General features: G+C 37.4%; 1 protein-coding gene across 1 annotated transcript; it reads right to left on the reverse strand.

The window, feature by feature from the left end:
• Window positions 1-3,877: 3,877 nt before the first annotated feature.
• LOC107814558 (uncharacterized) lies at window positions 3,878-27,951 on the reverse strand. Its single transcript, XM_075228207.1, has 13 exons — window positions 27,427-27,951; window positions 25,619-25,790; window positions 25,294-25,511; window positions 24,477-24,537; window positions 20,290-20,362; window positions 18,963-19,040; window positions 17,497-17,654; window positions 9,713-9,881; window positions 8,309-8,771; window positions 7,785-8,189; window positions 6,087-6,290; window positions 4,673-4,806; window positions 3,878-4,360 (listed from the first exon to the last, which is right to left on the reverse strand). Exons 1-13 carry the CDS (start codon window positions 27,793-27,795, stop codon window positions 4,189-4,191), a joined length of 2,676 nt encoding a protein of 891 aa, XP_075084308.1. The 5' UTR covers window positions 27,796-27,951; the 3' UTR covers window positions 3,878-4,188.
• Window positions 27,952-28,000: the final 49 nt, after the last annotated feature.

Genomic DNA, 28,000 nt, shown 5'->3' on the forward strand with positions numbered 1-28,000 from the left:
CTGGTCAATCCAACGGAGGAAATATAGAAATATCCGCATGACAATGATAACATTCAACAAGGAATCCAAAGCGACATTAGCATTGTGAACTCTCTTTTCACTTGATTTGTGCGTAACATCAAATGTGCCAATGATAAGTTGATTTGCCTCCTCAACGCTGCTAAAGTCTTCCAGAATCTTTACTGGTACATCCGATGGAAATTTAGTCAAGAAACGACACTTGAATAAACAAAGTACATGATGAAATTTCTTGAGCACATCAAACGAAAAGTTAAACTTGAGGGCCTCTCTTAGTTTGTTGTCATCCTGGTGAAGAGAGATATCATATGCTAGTTGTAACAATCTTCTAGCTACAAAAGCATCTCCAACACTGAAGGTGTCCACGGAATCCAGCTTTAAAACCTTAACTCGTCCACATAATTCCTTGGTATAATGGAAACAAACTTCACGGCCTTTTATGACAAGAAGTAACCTCAGATTTGGACGGCACAACTTAGGAACAACAACGTTATAATGTGAATCTTCTCCTTGTGCCAAAAAGTAATTCTCCTCTTCACTTATCTTAATTATATCAGTATTTTCACATATGCTAAGGATAGGCTTTCTAGCACCTGATGCCAATAGCTTCAAATTGGCAACAACGGACAAGACCACATTAGCATTCTTAGCAGCTTTTGTGGCATGAAGCTGGACTAATTTGTAAGGTTGAGCAACTGTCTTTGCAAATATTATTTTGCCAACTTCAGGCTCTCTATAGAGAACGATCCATGTAAGAGGTTGGATACCAATGTCTTCAGAAAGCTTGCGGTGAGGCAAAGGACCCTCAACGACTTCTTTAATCTCCTGATTCTGTGCGTCTGATCCACCAAAATCAACATATAACACTGAAGGAGGTTTTTCAACCTTCATGACAGACACCACGGCATCGACTTCATCTTGTCGAAGCCCAACAACAGATAGAACCTTTGTATGTATCCAAGTAACACGAGGTTCCAAATGTACCTTTTCCACAAAGGACAATATCTCAATGTGACACTCTGGCCCAACAGAATGAGAAATTTGAGATTTGGCCAGCAATTGCCAATTCTTGAAGAGATCAAATTTCACAGCCAGAACTTGAGTGGAATTTTTGCTAAGCGCGACGAGCGAGTTCCTGCCAATTATGTCATCGAATACACCTCTCTCGTTGTCCAGCCAACTACTTTTGACATACATATGTATATCAATCATAATGCTAACAAACAAAGCTAGAGATAACTTACTATACTCGAGTCTTTGTCCAGTGTCTGTGAATTCAGTGTCATTCAAGCCTCTGTTATCTGTAATACAGGTACCAGGTTACCTGTGTAAATCAGTTTGGAAAGGACTTCCATCTTTGTAGCATATCCGTGCATGCATTTCGGACACCTCAGACCATACACCATCAGCGCCAACCAAAAGAGCACATGTATATTGCTGTCCATTCTCAAAAATCACATTAACCTTGTCCACAGTCTTCTTCGCTAATCTCCACAAAAGGCTCTCCCCTCTTTTGTTGCTTGCCATTACCGACTTGAATGCCATATGTTGATAAAGCTAGTACGAGAACATTTACACTACAGCCAATCAAGCTACCAGTATTGCTAACAGCTTCACTTTGCACACTCCAGTCCAGGAACTTCTTTAAATACTCCAAGAACTCATGATTTTTAATGGAACTCGGAGCATCTGAAACTTTTTCAAGTGCTGGTGTGATAGCTTCCAATTGATCTTTCAGTGAGCCTGAAGTCTTCTCATAAATTCCAGAATAAGGTTTCGCTCCAAAGGCTAATAGCAGCCTGGTAGATAGAATGTCGAGGGCTACTACACGTACAAGAATCTTAGCACCATGTGTAAGATAATCAAACATTGACATGATGTCAATCTTGAGGTAAGTAGGTGCAACAGTAGCAACAAACTTCCCCGAGTGTGTCGCAACCAACCTTCGCACCACGGGCATGTTCTCTTGACACATTTGACTGTAAGTAGATAGGAGGTCTACCGTCAACATATTTGAGGCATTGGAGTAAGCAATATGAAAGAGTCCACAAGCAGGAACTCTAACTGTGACCCACTCACCAGCTGCCAACCTCTTTGCAAGGTCTAACCAACCAATCAATTTACTTTCACTGGTCGGGCATCCAATTAATGGGAGATCCGATTGAAAACTATTATCGAACATTTTGGTGATGTTGTGTGAGTGTCCATCATCTGAACCGAAATCAAATGGAAAATTAAGTAGCATACGCATAGTCACAACTCCAGCTAGTGCTCTAGCCAATATAGTGTTACCAGTTTCAAGGAAACAAGTAAACAATACTGTATTTGCAAATAGACCATTAAGACGAGTGCAACGCTTGGGGTCATGTAGATAGTGAACAATTTCCTTTAGTTCATCTTGTACCTCCGCAACACCCCGAATGTCGCTGTAATAGATAGTGAGTTTCTTAAGCTGGAATGACAAATCACCATTGTATCGGTCAGAGTAATCAATGCTAAGCGCAGCACAAACAACTTCGCAAGACTTGGAGTAGCAGTGTTTATTGGACATTGTGTCGAACAGCTGGTGTCCAAGAATTGCAGAATATCCCGATAATGAATCTGCTATGGGATTTTGTAACATCTCAGAAGGTGCCTCAGAATTGTCCCACAAGAGTGAGTTTTCGACAATCAAATCAGAACGATTGTCGCTGGTACAGTCTATCGCAGCACTGTCCGTTGTATCTTTCAGAGTGGTCTCCTCTGTTTTTGCATCATCTGAAACCCTTACTTGCCCAGTATCTACCCACTTGCAGTCGTGAAAGCCAAAATCATATGGAAGCGAACTAATAGTTTTATTATTACCATGAAAATGTGCAAATATATCCCTCTTCGGCAATATGTCAAACACCTTGCAACCAAACTCCATGTCAAGCTCCTGTCCGCAGGCTTTAAGTGGAAGACTCGGTCGCTTAATTGAGAATGATAGAGGTGAAGATTGAAGTTGCGGTACGGAAATATAAGCATACAACACACCGTCAGGAACCATTGTTTTGGGTATTGTATCTCCGACAGCAAGAATAGGAAGTTGTGAATCGAGATGTGATTTCACGATATTGGCCACCTTGGTGTTTGTATCAACTGAGTCTAGTGCAGAGGTGATAGCTGTAGCATCTGAAATTTCTGGAGCATCAACGAATTCCGTGGAGTCTAATTGCATTTCGTGCACTGACTGCATACGGCAAATAGAAGAGATCATATGAGTGTTGTTCTCTTGCATCTCCTTCACTATATCCTGTATGGTATTGATGGAAGTATAGATCATGGCATGAGAGTCCAAAGGCATGGAGTACGAGCAACGAGAGCACCAATGTAGTGAACCCATATTATATTGAAATGGATTATGGGAACCACATACACAAATATAAGAGTTCATCTTCAAATAATTACAAATGCTTAAAACAAGTAACCAAATCTTCCATAGGAAGAAGAAATGAAAAAGGGAGAAGAGGGAGGTTCCAGATCTATCCTCTAAGAAACTAAGTAAAATAAAATAAACCAAGTTCATAGTTTTTCCTAATAGAATGTTTCCTATTGTATATATAGGTATATGCTCCATCTAACCTGGGTCTCAAATGTAATTTGCTAAATTTCCAAATATGCCCTCAGCCTTAGTCTTTTGGTCATTTTGATTCATAACAATCTATCTCTTAGGAGATTGAAGTACACTAATTCATCAAAAAGATAACCAAAACGTTTCCGTCATGCATGATGCTTTACTTTTCCTTTTCCGTGCGCTTGTAAGATTTCTTTTTCTTAAACATGCATCTTATGGGGCTAAAGAATAAAATACACTTCTTACAACGAACCAGTTAATCAATTTCTCTCCAACTACTACCCGAAATTTTCAACTATGCTGAAAACGTTCGAAAAATTGTGTACATATTAACAACTTCAAATCAAGTACCAAGTATCTGAACTTCAACTTTTTACACCTCCAGGTAAACCTGCTGATTGTTAAAACACCAACGACAGGGGTTGGAAGCAACACTCAAGTATACAAAACAGATCTTTTTCTGCTTACAACTCTCCATTCTGCGCTTGTTTGTTTTGGATTCTATATGCTACAACATTTATGTTATGCTATTCTAAATCCTACTAACCTACAAGTAAAATTGCACTATGCAGATTCTATTGCAAACCGTTAACAGGAGTATCACTACTCTGCCTGGCAGAAATAACTCTATCAAGAGTTTCATCCGGGACCTTGATTCCGCTAGTCTCTAAATCTGCCACTATGGCAATTGCAGCATCAAGCTCCCCAAGATCAAGGCATAATGTGATAATTTCATCATACAAAGGGCTGCAATGAATGGGTAAAGATCAACAATCAATATAATCAATGTGCTAAACTTCTAGATAAGATCATGATAACTACAAGATAAATTTTGGAAAAACACAGCAAAGCAGAAAGAGTTACTGGAAGAGAACCAATATAGAGTAAACAGTCTCAGCTTGAATATCTAAAGACAACTCTACTTGTTTAGCCAATGCTGTGTAAACCTTCTTTTTGCTGATGCTATATCGTTTATTTGTTTGGTGGCAAGTCTGATGCAAGTAGCAAGAAAAAGATCGTTCATACACAAGGATTTATATTGCGTAGAACCAAACTTACCTTCCAAATACATAACCAAGACTATGTGTTGTCTGCAAAATATTCAAGAAAGCAGAAGGCATAGGAGCTCGTACTGCAGCCCGCAATATCACAGCGCAATCCCCAATTGTTGGTGTCCCGCCCAATTCTATTACCTGAGATAGAAATAATTTTAGTTCACAAGTAGAAAACAGATGCATCCATACACGAAGCAAAATTCAATAGCTACTAGGATAGAAAACGCTTAGCGCCAGTTCTGCTAGGATGCCATAATTCACTATCAAAATAGAACAATAACATTAGAAAACAAAGTCGTCAAAACCCTAAGCTTCATTCATTAGAAATTTATTGATTTATTGAGAATCTTCATTCCAGAATCCAGATAGACTTAATATGTTAAAGTAAGAAATCTAGAAAATCATAACTGTAGATTTGTAACTCAAGTGTTACATGAGAATGCTAGAAAGAAGAATCAAGAGTTCCTGAAGGAAGAACAAGAAAGTTGTAACAGCATTAAGATCCAGTTATGATTTTACGAAGGCTTGGACTGGTGACTTCATTACATGCAACAGCAGCAGCAGGTAGAAAATGATACAGGAAACAAAGAACATGAAGATGAGTTTTTAGCATTCTTAGCTGCTGGCGATTCCTCCATAATAGCCTAATGTTGGATTATGAAGGAAAAATGTTTGGCAAAAATGAAACCTTATTCAACCAAACCTTCAATGCCGGATTCATTTCTTCTCCTCCTTAAACCAAGGATGAGAGCCAGTCATCAAGAAGTTGGTCACTGGTCATACCAAATTCTAATCCATATTTACCGCCCCGAAAGACTCTCTCTCTCTCTCTCTCTCTCTCTCTCTCTAGAGAGAGAGAGAGAGAGAGAGAGAGAGAGAGAAATGCAATATTACCAATTAGCGTAGAGTTACGAAGAATCACCAAGCAAAAAGCTATTAATTACTAAGTCTCAAAAGAAGCAAGGGAAAGTTAAGCTATACTTGTCTAACAATATACATAGTTTCACTGGCACCCAAGGGTGTGGCCTAGCAGTCAATGAAGTAGGGTGAGAACCATGAGGTCTCAGGTTCAAATCTCAGCGGAGGCAAAAACACTAGGTGATTTCTTCCAATCTATCCAAGTCTTGGTAGATAGAGTTACCTGGTACCTGTTGCTGGTGAGAGGTAGCAGGTATCATGTGGAATTAGTCGAGGTGTGTGTAAGCTAGCCGTGACACCACGGTTATAAAAAATGAAATATACATACATAGTTTCACCAACCCTCCAAAATCTGTAATGGCATATTCTTACATAGAAATTCAACCTACAAGCATACTATTGAGCAACTGATAACTTGTAGATTGAGGAAAGACTGCATGTAACATTCAGATAATGGTGTTGAAAATGGTGAGAAGATCAAAAAGGATGTCACAACATACCTTTGTCATCACTTTGATCCCCAATTCAACTTCCCACTCCTGTGACCATCTTTGAGGAGGTTTATTCTTGATTTCTTTTTCCCATGTCCAACCCCAAGCATCAGTGATTGTATACATATCTGATACGTCAAATATGTTCCGTTTCCTCATCTCCACAAATGCTTCTTGAATGTCCAGTGGAAACCAGTCATCATCGTCATCATCCTGTAAAAATATGAAATGACATATCAATCAAATATCCGTGCTCTTGGACCGCAATATTAAAAATCTAAGCAGTTTCCACAAGTATGTGGAAATTTGTCAATTTAAGGATCAATTCTACTTTGAAAAGCCTACTCCATTTGTAGGAAGAACTAAGGTTGTGACCTGGATGACTATTTTCACTTATGCATGTATGCTAAACACTTGCCGGTGAAACTAATATAGATGTACTAATGCAACCGAAAGGGTAGAAGATAAGTAAGTGGACCAAATTGTCAACAGGCTTAAGTGTTCCAATTCCTACTGATCTGATTGGTCGTTTCTGACGATTCAGTTACAAATGTTAAAGTTTACAACTACTGATAAACCTAATGATTTAGAACATAATATTATAGAATATGAAATGTGAAGCATAAAAATAATCGTATAAGCAATCAAGCTTCTTAATACTTCACATGCGATGACTTATTCCTGTTAACAGATTCAAACAAGAAGTTTTACCTCCCTAAAGCACACCATCTGTGTGTTCTAGATAAAACAGTACGTATCGTAAAATGGTGAATTGGAGATGTGATTGAAGTACGAACTATGAAGGTAAAACATGCAGAAATACATAAAGTAAAGGCAAAGTCAGAACTTGGAGAGGAAAGAGGAGAACATGATATATTTGTCAATCCCTTAACAGCTATAGAAGTAGTAACAAGATGATATTCCCTCCTCATCAAATTATTTTTTTTTCTATTTTTGAATGATAACTATAAAACAAATTATTAATGAAGCACATAGCTACAGTACAACAACAACCCAGTATAATCCCACTAGTGGGGTCTGGAGAGGGTAGTTTGTACGCAGACCTTACCCCTACCCTAGGGTAGAGAGGCTGTTTCCGATAGACCCTCGGCTCCCTCCCTCCAAGAACTCCCCACCTTGCTCTTGGGGTGACTCGAACTCACAACCTCTTGGTTGGAAGTGGAGGGTGCTCACCACTAGAGCAACCCACTCTTGTCAAGATTTATACTTCAAAAACTAAATGAAAATTGCAAAGCGCCAATCAGGGCAAAAGCTTGCCGAGGGACTGGGTCTCATCAGAAATTCAGTGACATTTTAAACTTTCCTTGTCCTGAATTGAAATTTAAGGGAAGAACCAGAAGCAACGTGGATATTCATATGAAAATAGGAAAAAGAGTCCACTGGGATTGAGAGAGCGCACATCAACTAAATCAATCAACCAACAATATCTCAATCCCAAGCTAGTTTGGTCAGCTAGATAAATCCTTTGAATCCAGCCCCGCTCCATTCAGGCCCATTTCATTCCAAATGTTTTACTAAAATACTATGGCAAGATACAGAAATGATGGTTGATATTCAGTTTGAGTCCACATGAGATGGAGAGAGCAGATCACAACCAAATGATTTACTTGTATCTTAAGACCTTTCTTTCTATGGACATGCTATAAGAAATCATTAGCAATTGATAAACACCGTAAAATGTCATACCACTGCAGCTACTCGAGAAATCCTTCTCCTGGATTTTCTTGAAGAGCTAGCTGTTTGATCAGAATCTTTTAGCAATTGAACACCAATCATTTGAAGAGGTTTTGCAGCTTCAACTTCCTTGTCCTTCCTGTCACCTACTTCCGGCTGGCTTTCAGTTTGCTCCACTTCTTCCTCCTCATCTTGTGCCTCATCATCTTCTGCCTCATCATCTTCAGCCTCTTTTGAAATATCATCAACAGCATCATCAGTATCATCTACCACATCAGTAGGTTCTAAGTCTATTATTTCCGACTGCTGGCCATGATTTTCATTTAAGCCCTCCCCAAGAAAGCGACGTTTCCAGAATTCTGTATTTCCTTCATGCAACTTTATACGTGAGATCAACTCATCCAGCTCTTCATCAACCTGGAAAAGTAACACAATATGATATAGCTTTTAGAGATATCTGACGTGAGGAACGACAATAATTTGCGTGGTATCTTAATGTAACTATTTACAGTTCACACGCTTAGAATAACATTTACCTCTTCTTCTTCCTCCTCTACTGGAGGAACCCAAAGTGGCCTGCCTCTAGAACGATTTATTCTCCTCGCTTTCTGCACTCGTTGGTAGAGCACATTTCTGGTTCCATCTGTTGGTAGACCTTGTGCTTCTAGTTCTTCCTTTAATTCAGATACAATCATTTTACTAGCAGCTTTTGGTTTCAAGGCATTCTGTTCAGGTCCTTTGATGATTTTCCTCAGTCTCTCCACAAGACGTATGTAATCAGACTCGGAAATCTTTCCCAGAATTGAAGGTCCTTCATTGTGTAAGGTTTTCAAAAGCTTCCTGTGGTGCAACCTCCACTCTTCGAGACATCTTTGTTTAAAAGAGGTTTCCCTAGGATTGGAGTATATAAATCCTTCGGCATCAGGATCTAAAGGAGTTTTCCCCCTTCTTGGGACCCATCGTTTCCGGTCACCTGTAAGTCCACCTTCAGCAACATACCTGAATGCTATGGCCAACTAAATCACAACTTATAGTGGAAATTATAAGCTGGAAATTGAAGCAGAACATCACCGCAATAAACCTAGGAAAACACTAATGAATAATCAAACAAAGAAACAATTAGAGAAAACAGCCCATCATCAAACAGGAAATTACGGCAAGGCAGTATATTATCAGTGCAATTACCATGACGACAATCTGGCAGACAGCTCAAAACTGTGAAAAGAAGCTTTTTTTTAAATATATATAAGGAACTGTGAAAAGAAGCTTATCAAGTAAAAACAGAAAAGAATAGATGTCACAGAGTTAGGAGCACCTGGAGGGAAAAAAAAATTATGACTTAGACTGGAGGCCATTAATCTTCCCTTGAGTATTCGACCAACCCGGATATTATGCAGAGTCTAATTTGCACTAAAATGGATAAAAGAGGTTAGTTCTCTCAACTATTAAAATTTTTATCAGTATGTTAATATTGGCATCATGCGCATCTTTAGTACCAGCAAATTCCAAAGGGATAATACTCTCGCTTCAGCATAAATCATCATACAATAGAGGGGCTTAATTATCTCGGCATCACACTTTGATATTGCATCATCAATCTTAGCTCAATCAGTAGATAAAATTCCAAGCAAACAGAGCAAGCTGAATGCAGGCTAAGAGTCATAAAGGGGGGAAAAGCCTAATAATGAATTTAAAGTGTTAGGTGTCAACGGAGCACATACATAGACACCAGGGTGCTACAACAACAACTTTCTTTTTCCTGATTGTCGAGTTAATCACTGCCCAGTTGAGCAAGCAAAGATAGAGTATTAGGCATATAATTAGTTGATACCTCCATCATAACATTTTACCCAAATACCAATTAGGAAAGCGAGCAAATAGTGTCAAAATCATTAAGTATGCAACAATATATGATCTACCACGTGAATAAAAATGCTTACCTGGCTATGTAATCAATCTCATATCCAAGTTCAGCTTCTTCCTGCAAAGGTTCAATCCATGAGCTTACTAATGTACGATATTTTCTGCTCAGGAGCATTGCTCTTGGTGGGATTGGCTGGTTATCTTTAGCCATAGCTTCAAGTGCTTCTAACAACTCAACAATCCTCCCTGGAGTAAAACATAACTTTTTTTATACTCTTAAAAAGACTCCTCAAAGAAATTACAAGCATAATATCTTATTTGACAATTAAATGAGGGCGAAACTCATAGATAGCCCCTAAAACATGGTACCAACTGCCAGGTATACACCTTAAAATTCCAAGTGACCATTTAGACACCTCTACTGTTATTATTCTGTATTGCTGTAATAAACAATTAAACTTTCTGAAAAAACAAAACAGAAAGTTAGTAATACTTGTTTAACGAAATAGATTCTGGAAAACAAAAAAAACAGTATAGGAATAAATCGAGCCCACTGAATACACGGTGTGTCCTTAAGGAAATTATTCCCCTCAAGTACCTGAGGTGCTGGAATATATCCTCCCAAGATAGAACGATTTAACTCACCAGTGTATTGGTACCAAAACTCTGATGAACTGCGAACCACTCAATGGCCGTAAAACACACTGGAAAATATTGTGCAGAAGAAGAAGAAGAAGCTCAGAAAATTTCGTAAGGAAAGATTCTGGGATTCAAACTCTATTTATAGAGTTGCTGGCATTGTTTCTGAAAAGGTTTGCAACCTTTCAGAAACAGCCATGGCTGTTGGAAAAGGGGTGTTTGAAATATTGCGGGAAAAATATATTTAAAATAATACGGGTCTAGGCCAGCGGGCCTGACCGAACCGGGTCGCGGGTTATGGGTTATTCCGGATTGAATTTTTCGTTAATTATTTAATTAATTAATTAAATAATTGAAAGGAATTTTGTCCAAAAAGATTAATCAATCAATCGATCATTGACCAAATCCGAATCCGAATCCGAAGCCGAAGCCGAGCCGAGCGAGCGACGACGGCGGCGGCGCAAGGCTTGCCTTTTTCTTAACTCTTTAAGAGCTAGAAGAAGAGCAATTATATATATACCCATCAAAAGCCTTATCTTTCTCCGATATGGGACAATGTCCTTTTCCCAAGGGAAACTCAAATATTTCATTTTCCCTCCATTTCTCATTCACCTTCTTTAAGCTACACAAGCTTAAAATCCCAACAATCCCCCACATGAATGGGGAATGGCTATAATTTAAAGGAATGCACGTACGCGTGTGTGTTTTACATGCAAGAATTAATTGCATCTGAATAAGTAGGTTTCCCTTTGAACTTTCCGTAGTGAACTTATATCGGATATACTCGGTCAATCGGTAGATTTGATATCTTTGAACCGTCGAGCTTTGTTGTATACCTAGACAACATAAGTCACACAATCAATCCTTAACCATCTATGGTTCTCACGGTTGTGTTCGTTTCAGCCATGAACACCGCCTGGTTTCATGAGTGCTTAGAGAATGGGCCTTTACTTTCATTTCCCTTGAAGCGGCTTACACTTCACACTCACATAGGTGATTTCTAAACGTGTAATCCTATAGACACACTATCTGGTCATATCCTGCCAGACTTAGCAAATCATTAAAAAACCTTTAAGCTTTGTTGACTCATCAAAAAGCCTTAATGCTTTACCTCGATTTCTGAACATTGTCTTCATCACAAGAATGGGTTGAGTTATTTGACAATGTTGAACCGTCATTCATAACTTTGTTTGATCTCTTTGAACCTAGCTCGTGGGATCTCCAGTCTGCTAGGTAGAGTTACCGTCATGATGACTTGTCCTAGACCTTAACCCCATTCCCTTTGATGATCTTTCAACTGCCTCTCTAGATAGGCCTTTTATAAGTGGATCCGACACGTTATCTCTTGACTTTATGTAGTCAATTGTGATAACACCACTACTAGAGAGTAGTTGTCTAACGGTATTGTGTCTCCGTCGTATATGACGAGATTTTCCGTTATCCATAACGCTCCCTGCGCTACCTATTGCCACTTGACTATCACAATGTATACAAATAGGTGCCAAAGGTTTGGGCCAAAATGGAATATCTTCCAAGAAATTCCGGAGCCATTCAGCTTCTTCACCGGCCTTATCTAAAGCTATGAATTCAGATTCCATTGTAGAACGGGCGATGCACGTTTGTTTGGATGATTTCCAAGACACTGCTCCACCCCCAATTGTGAAAACATATCCACTCGTGGATTTAACTTCAGATGATCCAGTGATCCAATTTGCATCACTATATCCCTCGATCACGGAGGGATATTTGTTATAATGCAAAGCGTAATTTTGGGTATGTTTGAGATACCCCAAAACTCGTTTCATTGCCATCCAATGTATGTGATTGGGATTACTTGTAAACCGACTCAGTTTACTAATAGCACATGCTATATCTGGTCGTGTACAATTCATGATATACATCAAACTTCCCAATACTCTTGCATAATCCAATTGTGAGTCACTTTCACCTTCATTCTTTTGAAGTGCATAACTCACGTCAATTGGAGTCTTGGCAATTTTGAAATCCAAATACTTGAACTTGTCAAGTACCTTTTCAATGTAGTGAGACTGTGATAATGCTAGACCTTGTGGAGTCTTGTGAATTCTGATTCCTAAGATCACATCAGCAACTCCTAAGTCTTTCATATCGAATTTGCTAGCCAACATGCGCTTAGTAGCATTTATATCTGCCATGTTTTTGCTCATTATCAACATGTCATCAACATATAAACAAACAATGACTTCATGACCTGGAGTGTTTTTAATGTAAACACATTTGTCGCACTCGTTGATTTTAAACCCACTTGCCAACATTGTTTGGTCAAACTTGGCATGCCATTGTTTGGGTGCTTGTTTAAGTCCATAAAGTGACTTAACAAGTTTGCACACTTTCTTTTCTTTACCAATTAACACAAAACCCTCAGGTTGTTCCACGTAAATCTCTTCCTTTAATTCTCCATTTAAGAAAGCTGTTTTAACATCCATTTGATGGATTTCAAGACCATACACGGCCGCTATTGCCACTAACACCCTAATAGATGTTATCCTCGTTATTGGCGAGTAAGTGTCAAAGTAATCAAGGCCTTCCTTTTGTCTATAACCTTTGACAACAAGTCTTGCCTTATATTTGTCAATAGTGCCATCAGCTTTCACTTTCCGTTTAAAGATCCATTTCGAACCTAAAGGCTTATTTCCTGGAGGAAGATCTACCAATTCCCATGTATGGTTATCCAAAATTGATTGAATCTCACTATTGACTGCCTCTTTCCAAAACGCTGAATCAGAAGATGACATAGCTGCTTTAAAAGTTTGAGGCTCATTTTCAAGCAAGAATGTCACAAAATCTGGTCCAAAGGAAGTAGATGTTCTTTGACGTTTGCTACGCCTTGGATCTTCTATACTTGGAGTATTTTCCTTTGGTTCTTCCCGAGGTCGTTTAGGTCTTTCACTTAACGACTCACATTCAGTTTTATACGGATAGATACTTTCAAAGAATTCAGCATTATCTGATTCCATTACCGTATTAATGGGAATTTCGGGATTATCAGATTTATGAACCAAAAACCGACATGCTTTACTGTTTGTAGCATATCCAATGAAAACGCAATCAACAGTTTTTGGTCCGATTTTAACCCTTTTAGGTAAAGGAACTTGTACCTTTGCTAGACACCCCCACACTTTGAAATATTTCAAGTTGGGTTTTCTTCCTTTCCATTTTTCATATGGAATAGATTGTGTTTTGCTGTGGGGTACTCTGTTGAGTATTCGGTTAGCTGTAAGGATAGCTTCGCCCCACAAACTCTGCGGTAATCCGGAACTTATTAATAAAGAATTCATCTTTTCATTTAATGTCCGATTTTTCTTTTCCGCAATTCCATTGGATTGAGGTGTGTAAGGTGCACTAGTTTGATGGATAATTCCATATTCCGAACATATTTCTGCAAATGAAAATTCATATTCTCCACCCCTATCACTTCTAATCATTTTGATCTTTTTATTCAATTGATTCTCCGCTTCATTCTTGTATTGCTTAAATGCTTCAATTGCTTCATCCTTACTGTTAAGCAAATAAACATAACAATATCGAGTGCAGGCGTCAATAAAAGTAATAAAATACTTTTTCCCACCTCGAGATGGTGTCGACTTCATATCACAAATGTCAGTATGAATTAAGTCTAAAGGATTTGAATTCCTTTCAATAGACTTATAAGGATGTTTTACAAACTTAGACTCAACACATATTTGACATTTTGATTTATTACACTCGAATTTAGGCAACACTTCTAAATTAATTAACTTCCGCAAGATTTTGTAATTGACATGTCCTAAACGAATATGCCATAAATCATTTGACTCCAATAAATAAGAAGAAGCTGCAATTTTATTCATACTGTCAACAACCATTACATTTAGTTTGAAGAGGCCCTCTGTGAGGTAGCCCTTTCCAACATACATTTCATTCTTGCTTACAACAACTTTATCAGAAACAAATACACATTTGAATCCGTTCTTAACAAGCAAAGAAGTAGAAACTAAATTCTTCCTAATAGTAGGAACATGAAGAACGTTGTTGAGCGTTAACACCTTGCCGGAAGTCATCTTCAGGAATATCTTCCCATAACCTTCAATCTTGGCTGTTGCAGTATTTCCCATGGAAAGCTCTTCTTCGGGACCAGCAGTAGAGTAAGTCGCAAATGCTTCCTTGACAGCACAAACATGTCGAGTGGCTCCAGAGTCAATCCACCACTCCTTCGGATTTTCAACTAGGTTGCATTCCGAAAGCATTGCACACAGATCATCAATGTCATAATTCTTCTCCGCTATGTTGGCCTGTCCCTTCTTCTTATACTTTTTCGGGAGACGACAATCAGGGGCTTTGTGACCGATTTTTCCACAATTGTAGCAGCTGCCCTTGAATTTCTTTTTGTTCTGCTCCTTAGTCTGTCCAGAAGACCTCTTTCTCTTCTTACTTTTTGGAGCAGTCTTCTCAACGATATTAGCTCCCATGATCGTTGAATTTCCACGAGACTTCTTCTCGGCTGTTTTGTTGTCTTCCTCAATCTTGAGACGAATCACAAGATCTTCCAACTTCATTTCTTTGCGCTTGTGCTTAAGATAGTTCTTGAAATCTCTCCACGAATGAGGCAATTTTTCAATCATTGCAACCACTTGAAATGCTTCATTCACGACCATACCTTCAGCAATAAGGTCATGAAAAATAAGTTGAAGCTCCTGAACTTGGGTTCCAACAGTTTTACTGTCTATCATTTTATAGTCTAGAAACTTGGCAACCACGAACTTCTTCAAGCATACATCTTCAGTCTTGTACTTCTTCTCAAGTGCGTCCCATAATTCTTTCGAAGTATTCATCGCACTGTACACATTGTACAAGTCATCCTCTAAAGTGCTTAAGATATAGCCTTTGCAAAGAAAATCCGCCTGCTTCCACGCCTCAACAATCATGAATTTCTCGTTGTCCGGCATGTCCGCAGCAGGCATCAGAGGTTCTTCACTAGTGAATTTCTGCATACCAAGTGTGGTAAGCCAGAAGAACACCCTTTGCTGCCATCCTTTGAAGTTGGCTCCGGAAAATATCCCCGGTTTCTCTGCCGGTGGAACAGCAGTCCGGCTTGACGAGGCTATCGTCGTTGCCGCAATAGTCGCAGAAGAATTTCCGTTATCAATTGCCATTTCTCACTGTAAACAACAGAAGAGTTCAATTAATGGCAAAATCAGAACAGTACACAATACTGTTATTAACAAAAAAACAGTATGTATAATAAATAAAACCGAAGTTTTTATATACTGTTTTACAGAAAAATGATGAAGTTTTTATGTTCTTCAAATCGTTTTACGAATTTCAATACTCTGATGAAGTTTTTATATCTTCAAATCAGAATAGTAAAATTCAGAAGGAGTAGAAAACCATACAGGTTTTAATCTCCACAAACAAAATACAGAATATAAAAAAAAAACTAATTTCCTTAAGATTGTTATTATTCTGTATTGCTGTAATAAACAATTAAACTTTCTGAAAAAACAAAACAGAAAGTTAGTAATACTTGTTTAACGAAATAGATTCTGGAAAACAAAAAAAATAGTATAGGAATAAATCGAGCCCACTGAATACACAGTGTGTCCTTAAGGAAATTATTCCCCTCAAGTACCCGAGGTGCTGGAATATATCCTCCCAGAATAGAACGATTTAACTCACCAGTGTATTGGTACCAAAACTCTGATGAACTGCGAACCACTCAATGGCCGTAAAACACATTGGAAAATATTGTGCAGAAGAAGAAGAAGAAGAAGCTCAGAAAATTTCGTAAGGAAAGATTCTGGGATTCAAACTCTATTTATAGAGTTGCTGGCATTGTTTCTGAAAAGGTTTGCAACCTTTCAAAAACAGCCATGGCTGTTGGAAAGGGGTGTTTGAAATATTGCGGGAAAAATATATTTAAAATAATCCGGAAAAGAAAACGGGCCTGACCGAATTATTCCGGATTGAATTATTCCGGGTCGCGGGTCATGGGTTATTCCGGATTGAATTTTTCGTTAATTATTTAATTAATTAATTAAATAATTGAAAGGAATTTTGTCCAAAAAGATTAATCAATCAATCGATCTGAAGCCGAAGCCGAGCGAGCGACGACGACGACGGCGCGAGGCTTGTCTTTTTCTTAACTCTTTAAGAGCTAGAAGAAGAGCAATTATATATATACCCATCAAAAGCCTTTTCTTTTTCCGATATGGGACAATGTCCCTTTCCCAAGGGAAACTCAAATATTTCATTTTCCCTCTATTTCTCATTCACCTTCTTTAAGCTACACAAGCTTAAAATCCCAACATCTACTTGGCGGAGGTGCCTCTTGGACACACCCGAGTCTTACCTAGCACCATGCGTGTGTTATCTTCACAATTGAGCGTGTTAAAGGTTATGCCAACGTCTTCTCCAACTCAAAGTATAGTGAAACTCTTTATTAAACCTTATCTGCCAATATTTCACCCCAAATGCCCCCTTCATTCTTCATCATCTTTCTTGTTAACCAATCACCACTAAAGCACCGTTAAAACCAGCACCACTCTAGAACAATATATATATATATATATATATATAACACCTTTTCCTCAATATAAGATATTAACTTCACTTTCAGAATTCACATAAAGGTTAACTTCACTTTCAGAATTCGCATAAACTCAAATCATCTCATAAAAGAAAGGACTAAACTTACATCTAACAAAATATACATCACAAAGCTATTATCAGTAAGCATATATCTTTCTTTCTTATTTTCTCTATTCCGTATCAATTTTCCCGTTTTGCTTCGATTGTAAAATAACAGTGGTGAATACCGGAGCTGCGGAACGAATCCCCCCCCCCCCCCAAAAGAAACCAAAAGAAAATCGGAAATGCATATTCGTAACATGTTTTTCTTTCCTTTGGGAAAGTTAATTCTAGCTGATTTTCATTATCTCTACTGTCTCTAATGGTTTTGTTCCACAATAGTATAAGTTAGCTAGTCATTTCAGTTTCCAATATAGAAGGATCAGTATATTTTAGTAGCATTATAAGTTATAACCCCCATCCTTCGAAACAAAGCCATGTAATAGGTGACATGAGGCGAATAACTAATCAATCAAAGAAGTACCAGAGAGAACTGTTCTCTTTTTGGGGCAGGCAACAGCCACTATATCCTAAATATAGCAAGTTCGAAATGTCCTTGGTATTTATATATGCATACCTTCCCTACATAGAGCACGAAGATACAATGAAAGTGGGTCCCCATACTTTCCATCATTATAAAGCACTTGTATTCCACCTTCAAAGTTCTTTAGACCACGGAAATGTCTGATAGCTTCACGTACCACACAATACTTGGTAAAGCATTCAACCAACAAACTGAAAAAGGTACATGAAGAGTCATCACATGAATCATTTTTTGGAGAGAAAAAAGAAAAGACAACTTTTACACAAGACTGTGTGTGGGTGCATAACAATGTACTAATTAATACAACGCCTCGTCCTTGCTTCCACCCCTGCAGTTGGCTAACCAAAAAGGTTGGCTGTGAACTCTAGAAACAACTAAACAGAGTACAGAGAAAGAACAAAGTACTACTCCTTACTTAAAAGGCTCATGCTATTTATTTTCAATTTCTACCTTAGGAATAAAACTTTGTTGACAAGAAGGCTCAGAGTATAAATTTCCACCCAATTAAAGAGAGTTTCCAAGAAGAAAGTATATTTTCTTAATTAGAAAAGCTGCACCAAGTTATCAGTAAAACTGATTCCCCTGGATCAAACTTTGGGCTTGTCATGAAAGAGGGACAAGCTAGAGAAAAAAGGATTCAAGAAATGTGTTTACCCGAAAAATCAGATAGAGTTGAATTTGTACGTAATTCTAAGGGTATGTGGTATAGCTTGATACAAATCGTAAAGAGACAGAAATATCCAATCTTGACTATAAGAACGAAAGATAAAAACTGTTGAAAAGAGGAAATAAATGAACCAGATAAGATGAAGTAAGAGAGCTCAAAGGATTGATCTTTCAATATAAGGAATAATCTTTTGTTACAATGTCTGAATGTCCCCTCACAGAAACAACAATCATCCACTTTATAGTGGAGGGATCCTACTTTAGATATAATAAAAAATATATAGTGGGGAACCCATGAAGAACTAGTTTTTCCCTAATTCCTGTCAGGATTCTCTCTCCTAGTATGGTTGCAACGGCTCTTGTCTGTGAGCTCGATATTGACTCGAGCTCTCGATCTTGACTCGAGCTCGATTCTGACTCGGAGTCTAGTATTGATTCGGGGTCGGTGTCGGTCGGTCTATGCATCTTAGGCTCGATAATTTCGCCTCGCCCCGTAGTTCGATTTGGATACGAGCTCGATAATGATACCGAGCTTGTCATTGATTGGTCCTAGAACTCGAAGCTTGATGACCTGACTTCGGACCTCGACCTGGTATTACGAAGCCGCCCTTCGATCAAAGTATTATCATACCGACCAGTCCGTACGACGGACTAATCGGTTTTGACCGTATACAAAATGTGACCCAGGCGTATTGGCTCATACCATAGCCTTGCCGCAGCAGGGAAATTGAGACATTTCGAGGTGAATAATCTAAATATTACTTTCTAAAAACAGAGAAATGTCTATGCTATAGAAAACTTATTGAAGATAGAATAAAAAGAAAGTTTCGTACGCATAGGTTTTCACGTTAGGTTGCACACGTTTATGGTCCTCAACCATCATCCCGAGTAGCTCAGCAACATCCTGCACTCTAACAGTCAGACAAAAAGCTTCGGTAAAGATTGTATGATTAGTACAAAGAAGATAATAAATTTTTAACTTTCTCAACCATAATTCACATGAAAGACTTATCAGAAAGGTGCACAACACTTCAATCAACTGTGGACTACTGAAGCCAATGCACAGATAAAGTCACAAATTTAAGAGACATGCTATTCTCCGTTTCAATTTATGTGTCTTAACTTTACTTATAGTTTATTTCAAAAACCATGCCACATTTCTATATTTAGTACGTTCTTTATTCCAACATTCCAATAATACCCTTAATGACACTCCCTTATAGGAATGACATGGCAATGTTTGAGACCACAAGAGTCAAAGAGTATTTTTGGTATGTTATACACATTTAGTTTAAGAACACAAGATTCAAAAGTCTTCTTTGCATTCTTAAACTGCATGTCCAGTCAAACTAAGACACATAAAATAAAACAAAGGGAGCAATAGAGTTCCAAACTATGACTAAGAGTGTCATTAGCCAAAATTTATGTAACCCGTCTGAAGTTTGACAGGTTGGTGATTAATAAATAAAGGACGGATCATAATGGGTTGAGCATGAATTGAGCCATCAAAGTTGTGGGCTAAAATTGGAAAAGAATATAAGGTTTAGCCAATAGAACTCAATAAGTTACTCAACTCTCTAACTAAAAAACTAAAAAAAAAATGAAATTAGTGGACAGAAAATTTTTGTCCCAGCTGCAACAAGAAATTATTTGAGAAGTGGCCTTGAGTTGGATAAGTTGGGTTATTACCCACTACACAAAATTGATTTGACCCAACTTACACTGCTATGAACAAACATCGAATGGTTTAAAGTATGCCATTGCCTTCTGTTTAACCTGTCCAATCTTGATCCCACCCATTCATTTGACACTCCTAATTATAACTCCAAGATTATAGTCAGTTTAGCTGACAGTTATTGGCAGATTCATTTAACACCCCTAACCATAACTCCAAGATTATAGTCAATTTAGCTGACAATTATCAGCAGATTCCAAGGCACTCAAACAAATGGTAACTGCTATATGCCTGTTAACGACATGTTTATGAGTAAGTTTGGACAGAAGTTGAAAAATCAATCAAGCTCTTTAGCTATAGAAACATAAACCCAGATCATCAGGAGGTCTGTATATACTTAATTCGACAGCTTGAATCACTTCAGGTTTCAGCTAACTTTGATAGCATGTTTGGGAAGATAAAATTACATATGATTCAGAACTCACCTATCATAGGACTCAGCCCTTGTATATGCTTGGATAACCCAATTATATGTCTCGGTATCAGGTTTCATATGATCTGCCAAACAAAGTTAATGATCAGCTTATTCACTTAACAAAATATTGGCTGTTATCAGTTATCACTCCGCGAGTAATAATACTACCAAGAAGACAACAAAACCAACAAAGAAATTTTTCCAGCATAACAAAATTGATGCAATAGCAACTTGGCTTCTAGTTTTTTTATGAATAAGAAAAGCATTTGAAATTTTAAAACAGTATCTGGATTTAAGTGCTTCAAAAGCAGATGCATGACAAATAAATGGAGCATAATAAGAATTTAGAACATAATTTAGAGTAAGGTATACGACATGTGAGAACTGTAACAATTCGGCTCTAAAAAAAAAGAGGCGACAAGGAGCTTAAAAATAAAAGAAGTAATTTTGTAACATGAATCAATCCACCACCGCATACGAATTAGAGCTACACTAACTTAATCACATGTTGCTTTGCTCCCTTTATCCACTTTGATTGCTCAGTTTGGCCAGGAAATTAAAGGTTTGAGTGGGTTTCATATTCTAATGGGAGTTAAGAGATATATTTCATGTGATCTAGGGTAATCTGCTGAAAAGATATGAATTACCACCAAACTAATCCTTTTGTTTCCATATATCTCTGAGGAGTGGTCACAAGAGTGAAAACAGCTGGAGATATAGAGGATTTTCTTTGTTTAAAAAAACTGTGATTTACACCGGGCATCAGCCTTGGATACCTATTTCAAGATAACAACAACAACACATACCTAGTATAATCAAGTGGGGTCTGGGGAGGGTAGTGTGTAGCACAGCCTTACCCCTACCTTGTGCAGGTAGAGAGGTTGTTTCCAACAGACCCTCGGCTCAAAGCTTGCATGCATAATCACAATAGTATAGTATAGAGGAAGACATGCAGAGGATACCTATTTAAAGATGAGCTAACCAATAATAAACATGATGAGATTTCATGGGGCATGCTACTTGCAAATAATATTATGTTATTGATGAAATTAGTGACTTAGTGGACCAAAAAGTGAAGCTATGGAGAAGTACATAATGGTTTTAGGATAAGCAGAAGTAAGACCAAATATAGGCAATGTAAGTTCAACCCCATAGAATGTATGAAAGTAAAGTAAGAGTAGACGGGATTGTGGTGCCAACATGAAGACAGTTTAGATATTTAAGATCAGTCTTATAGGAGAATGGAATGACAAATGAAGATGTAACACATAAAAGTAATATAGGATGGATGAATTTGAGGGATGCTAATGAAGTTACGTGATATAAAAATGCCTAATAGGTTCTATAGAACGGCTGTTAGACCTACAAATGTAATATGGAAGTGTATGTTGACCCTTTGAGACCGCTAAATGCTATATGAGAGGGAATTTTGGACCTCGAAGGTCCACCACATACATAAGATGAATGTCATAGAAATATAGATGTTAAAAAGATGTGCAATCATAAAAGATTGAGATCAAATCCGGCAGAGGGCACGAGTAGTAGATATAGAAAATAAAATGAGAGAAAGTAGTTTGAAAGTTTCTAACAATGCTGGTCCATAAGATGTTAAAAAGGAACAAGGTAGACCTAAAATCACATATAAGAAAACAATATCGAAAGACGTACAATCTTAAACTAGTTATCTATGTAGTTATAAGTGCGATCGTTTGAAATTTAGAGAACCCCTAATTTGTCTAATTTAGGGTGTGTTTGGTACGAAGGAAAATGTTTTCCACGAAAAATGTTTTCCTAGAAAATGTTTTCATGGAAAATGAGTGGTTTTATCACTTATTTTCCCTTGTTTGGTTGGTGAGTGGAAAACTTTTTCCGAAAAATATTTTCTAGTGTTTGGTGTAAAAAATATTCTTTTTGAAAAATATTTTTTTATGCTACTCTCCTCACCCCCTTCCCCCAAGTTTCCGTGTTTCCCCCCCCCCCCCTCCCCAAATACCCAATAATTTTAGAACTCTATTTTCTTCAACAATTTAATTATTCTTCTAAAAATTCACACAAACCCAAAGGAACTAATGTGTTGCTTTACTTTTTACGCAAAATAACGTTGAAATTTATGCTCCATAACTAAAAAGAAATACTCTTTTTTGTTGAAAAAGAAAGTACTCGTTCTACAACATGAAAATAAAGTAATCATTTTATTGAAATAAAAGAAAATATTTTTTCTACATCATGAAAAGAAAATACTCATTTTGTTGAAATGAAAAAAATACTTTTTCTGTGTCATGAAAAGAACATACTTTTTTTGTTGAAACGAAAGAAAATACTTTTTTACATCAAGAAAAAAAATACTCATTTTGTTGAAATGAAAGAAAATACTTTTTCTACATCATGAAAAGAAAGTACTTTTTTTTGTTATTTTTATTTAGGGTGGGGTGGGGTGGGGTGGGGGAGGGAGGGGTGGGAGTGGGGGTGGGGATGTGGAATAAGGTAGAGAAGGTTGAAAAAGAGTTTTGTATAATGTTTTCCCTTCTCTTGACAGGGAAAACATTTTCTTCCAATTGGAGGAAAATGAGTTCACGAGAAAAATATTTTTCAAAACATTTAAGCCAACCAAACATGAAAAAATTGGAAAACATTTTCCGGAAAATGTTTTCCGTCATACCAAACACACCCTTAGTATTGAGAGAAATGAACCTCAATAGAGCGAACTAGATATATAGAATTCATATAGTTGACTCTAATTAAATTGGGATCGAGGGGTAGTTGATTGATTGATATCATTTTGTTTCACTGTCGGGATGCAACATTACCATTCAACACATCACATCAAATTCAATAATCAGGGATGGACAAGAGCAAGTAGCTACTGCAACAATTTGATACCCTACTTCAATATGTGATGTTTCTTGAAATTAAACGGAAGTACTTTGACCAGGTATCCATCAATAAACAAAGGAATAAAACTGCAAGGATGTTTTGTCTACCAAGTATCTAAGATGTGAGAATGAAAAATAGCTTCTTTTAGGTGAAGCACTATATTTTTCATATCAGCTTTCCTGCCATTTTTTTTAATTCAGCTTTCCCACCATTCTTCAGTTATCAAGATCTTAAAACCAGAAGTCCAGAACAATGCTACTTCAAAAATTTATCATGCTTGTGGTGGTGAAAGCCTTCATAAATGCCTTTGGTACCCTAACTTCATCTGGCATCATTTAGACTATACTTCATCCATATGGCAGAAAACTTGATATTGTATCTCATTTAACCTATAAAACGTCAACACTACTTGTTGCATTTGTTCTCAAGCTAATCAGTGTTTTAGCATGAAATGCATTTTTATTGTGCTTTGCAATTGTTTAAATAGCATTTCTAGTTTGTAGATTTTTTGGTCAAAATGCACCTTTTCAAGTCACTTTTAATCTTAAAATTATAGGCAACAAGACAGTTTGTGCGCCGCCAAATCCAAAGAGTGGAATTTTTATTTGATTATAATTTCATATACGAGACAATGGAAGTAATATATAAAATAACCATACCAAGTATTGAATGAAGTGCTTAATTTTAAACTTTAAAAAGTACTTATATGGAAGCACTAGTCGAAGAAATACTTTTCCGAACTATACTGTACTACCAAACGAGACCTTATTATAGCCAACAAGAGAGAAGTCAAGGAGTTCAATAGTCAAAATATCCACTTTAACAACTAGAAGACTCTACCCTAGCCAATGTTTTCTTTTGATAAAGTAAAAATTTATTAATGAAGGGCAAAAAAGGCCTGTATACAAGAAGAATACCAAAAAATAGAAAACATTACAAAAACATATGATTTTCTAGGAACGACACCCAATCTTCTATCCCTAGTTACATGTTTCTTGTTTACAACCCAAAACTAGCCAATCCACCAGTCCATTGCTATATACTCCGTTCAGAAAGAACAAAGGTACTATTACTCAATCTCCAATTCAAAGTGGCCTCCTTTTAGTCACGTGGAATGAAAATCTTTGCATGATTTAAGGTTACGAAACTTCAGATGTATGCTAAGAACATTTATGCACTTCTTGATCCTAAATATGACAAATTAACCATACTTTCTGGCCAATATCACAACCCAAGCAAATACCGAGAGGATTTAGCTCAACCACAAATGGAGGAATCAAAGTGGGTCAACCACAAGCTTGACAAGGGAAAGAAGCTACAGACCTTCACCATACTCCATGTTCTCAAATGTCGCAAAAGCAATTTCAGGTATCCCACAGGTAGCCTGGCAAGAAAAGAATTAGAAAAACCTAATAATTTAACAAGTCCACTATTGCTGTAACTAAAATTAATCAAAGACTTCCTATGTGACTGGTTTATCTCTTTTTTGTTTTAAAATTCTTTCAATAGGTTGTAAAAACGATGAAAAATTTAAAGATCATCTAAATAGAAACAAAACAATAGAAAGAAGCTCCACTAATCTTGAAACAAGAAGGAGAACATAGGTCGTAAAAAATTGTCAGCTAACTTATGCAAATCACCCCCATTAACTTGCTTAACTCAAATATATAAACCTAGAGATTTCCACATATACTACACATTCTGCAACTTCTTAAAGATCCCACCCAGTTGAAGTTTCACCAGCCATGAGAATGCCGGCAAAACTACATTTGATATGGCTGCTATGACATGAATACGTGCACTATAATATATTTTTCTGGTAATGACAGAATCTAAAGAAATTATATATGACCATCAATCTCCAGAATCCATACTCTTCTTTAAGCTTCAAGCTCGACTAACCTCAGAATATGCTTTGCAACTTAAATTTATATAAAAGATCGCAACAGTACAGAATGTGTTGCTATAGGATTTTATCATCATAAAAAAGAAATAGAAAAGTTACATCTTAGAGATGCTTCAGCCTTTTTTGCAATTAATGAAAATTCTCCTCAATAACATTTCTAGTAGGATTTTCTTTTTTCAATATGTTGAAATTTAAGCTTCTTATCCGACAAAAATCATAGATATACTGAAGTACCTGTACGCTCAAAAGACAATTGAAATGGAAGGTAGAGGCCATTCTACCAGCAGCCTCCATTTCATAGGCAATAGTTAAGGCATTTGAGTGATCTCCTACTTTACAATCTTGTTCTATTAGGAGATCATAGATCTCGTCAGTTGCTCTGAGTCCACCCTCAGCACCCTTGAGAAACACTTTGTTGGCATCTTCTAGATGATTACTCCGTACAAGCTCCTCTGCTCCAAGGAAAAGACAAACTTAAAACTCAACAAGAGAATAGTCTTATGGAGAATATACATCAAATTACAGCACAAATCAAACTAGGGGCTTGTTTTCACTATACCAACAAGAACCAGCCAAGCTTGGCGAATGTCATATTTCAGTTTCTCCATTGCTGCAAGAATTTCTAAGCCTCTCGTAGCAAGACCCTTGGCACCAAACAAACGAACCAATGCCAAAAATGTTTCATGTAGAGGCCGAAGACCTTCACTCAACTCCCTTCTAAGAGCATGCATCTGTCATTGCTTGATATCAGATGAGTTCAATCCCATGGTTTACCCAATCATTTAGGGTGTCCAAATTCATTTTCTTATGTCACAAAAATTTGTATGGCCAGATTCAGCAATATTGGCTTTCATGAAATACAGTTGGCATAAAATATTTAATACACAAGCAGCTCGTACAAGCAACAGACACTTAATTTACTTGCAGAAGAGCTCACGGTTAGAGGACATACCATAAAAAGGGGGGCTTAATTCCTAGACAAGGATGACAATCAAGCTTAAATAATAAATCAGACATGGGGTGAAGACATACCGACTAATTGGAAAAAGCAGAAGAAAAGGGAAACCAAGTAAAACATGATCATATGCCAGTGCGAGCTTATCTGTCTTGAAACTATCACGAGGCTAATAACATTTCCATATTAAGAAACATTTTGACTTTAAATTCCCAACTTACCATTAAATGTTTATGGTGATCTTTTTTTCTTGGCCAAATACATAGATAGCCCATTAAACTTGGCCCAATTTTTCATTTTGGCACTCTAACTCAATCTTATTCCATTTTGGCCCTCCAATCCCATTTCTTATGTTTCATTTTAACACAAAAACTTTTATCCGAAGTAAAAATGCAGTGCATATACATACTTGCTTGGCCAAATACATAGACAACCCATTGAACTTGGCTCCATTTTTCATTTTGGCACTCTATCTCAACCTTGTTCCATTTTGGCCCTCCAACTCTATTTCTTATGTTTCATTTTGGCACTCTATCTCAACCTTGTTCCATTATGGGTTCGAAAATTCGTAGTTTCGAAAATTTAGCGGTTCGGAAGTTTATAAAATTTGTGGGTATTTCAGGGTATGCATGCACACACGTTTCACAAAATATAAAATTTATTTCAAAATATTTTATTTTTTAATTTTTTTTACGAAACCGACCAACTTCCGTCGTTTTTTTTTGGCACAAAAATGCAGGAAACTCTTTTAGTGTCCCGCAAAATTTATTTTTTAAGAAACCGACTGAAATAGGTCGGTTTTCATATAAACAGTAAATGGGGAAGGAAATAATGAAGATGAAATATGGGGGAAGGAAGTTGGGAGATTAAAAATGGGGCCAACAGTTATTTTCTTACTATTGGAGAAGGAATTTCGCCATAAACAATCTGCCTCACGCGCCTACCATGTGAGCCAATTCATACTATGTGACTAATCAGCTTTCGTGTTAAAATGAAACATAAGAAATAGAGTTGGAGGGCCAAAATGGAATAAAGTTGATATAGAGTGCCAAAATGAAAAATGGAGCCAAGTTTAATGGGTTGGAGAAGGAAATTTGCCCAAAAAAATCTCCCTCACGCGCCTACAGGTGAGGCAACTCACACTCTGAATCTAGTCAGCTTTTGTGTCAAAGTGAAACATAAGAAATGGGGTTGGAGGGCCAAAATGGAACAAGATTGAGTTAGAGTGCCAAAATGAAAAATTGGGTCAAGTTTAATGGGATGTCTATGTATTTGGCTTTTTTTCTTTCTTAAACTCAATGTCTAAACAACGACACATAAAATGGGATGGATGGAGTATGAATCAAATAAAACATATCGTCAAGCAATGAAAACAGAAAAGAAAAAGGAAAGCTTATAGAAAAGGGAGTTACAGCGCCATCATTGTCGCGGTTAAGGACATGAGAAACAACGAATCCATGGAAAGAACGAGGTCCAGGGGAGAGACCAGCAGCAATCATATCATAAATCACTTGAGATACACCTTTAGAATCAGCATTTCGAGCGCGTTTCATCAATTCCTCCATAAAAACAAGCCGTAACACTTTTTCAGTTCCGGATGCCATAGAACCGTCATCTTCCGCCGTCTTCAGCTGCTGCTGCTGCTGTGTCTGTTTTCTTCTTCTGGTTTTCCGCGGTTGCGACGATACCGACGCCTTAATTGACCGAGAAATTGATGGACGGGGAATTGGGAGAGTGAATTTGGAATTGAAAGGTAAGTAGTGTATGGAAATGCCAGCCATTTGGAGGTGAAATTTGAAAAATGTTATACTAAGGAAAAGTGGAAGTGCATTTGGGAAAGGAGAGAGAGAATGAGGGGATAAGGCTTTGGGTTTGGGATGGTTTTAGCGGTTTTATAAGAGTGAAGAGAGAAAGGGGTTTAACAATGGGAGGGAAATGACGTTACAGCCCGACTATTTCGGGTCAAGTTCATCTCGACTTTTTAGA

This window comes from Nicotiana tabacum, chromosome 13, assembly GCF_000715075.1.
Source record: "Nicotiana tabacum cultivar K326 chromosome 13, ASM71507v2, whole genome shotgun sequence".
Classification (NCBI taxonomy): Eukaryota; Viridiplantae; Streptophyta; class Magnoliopsida; order Solanales; family Solanaceae; genus Nicotiana; species Nicotiana tabacum.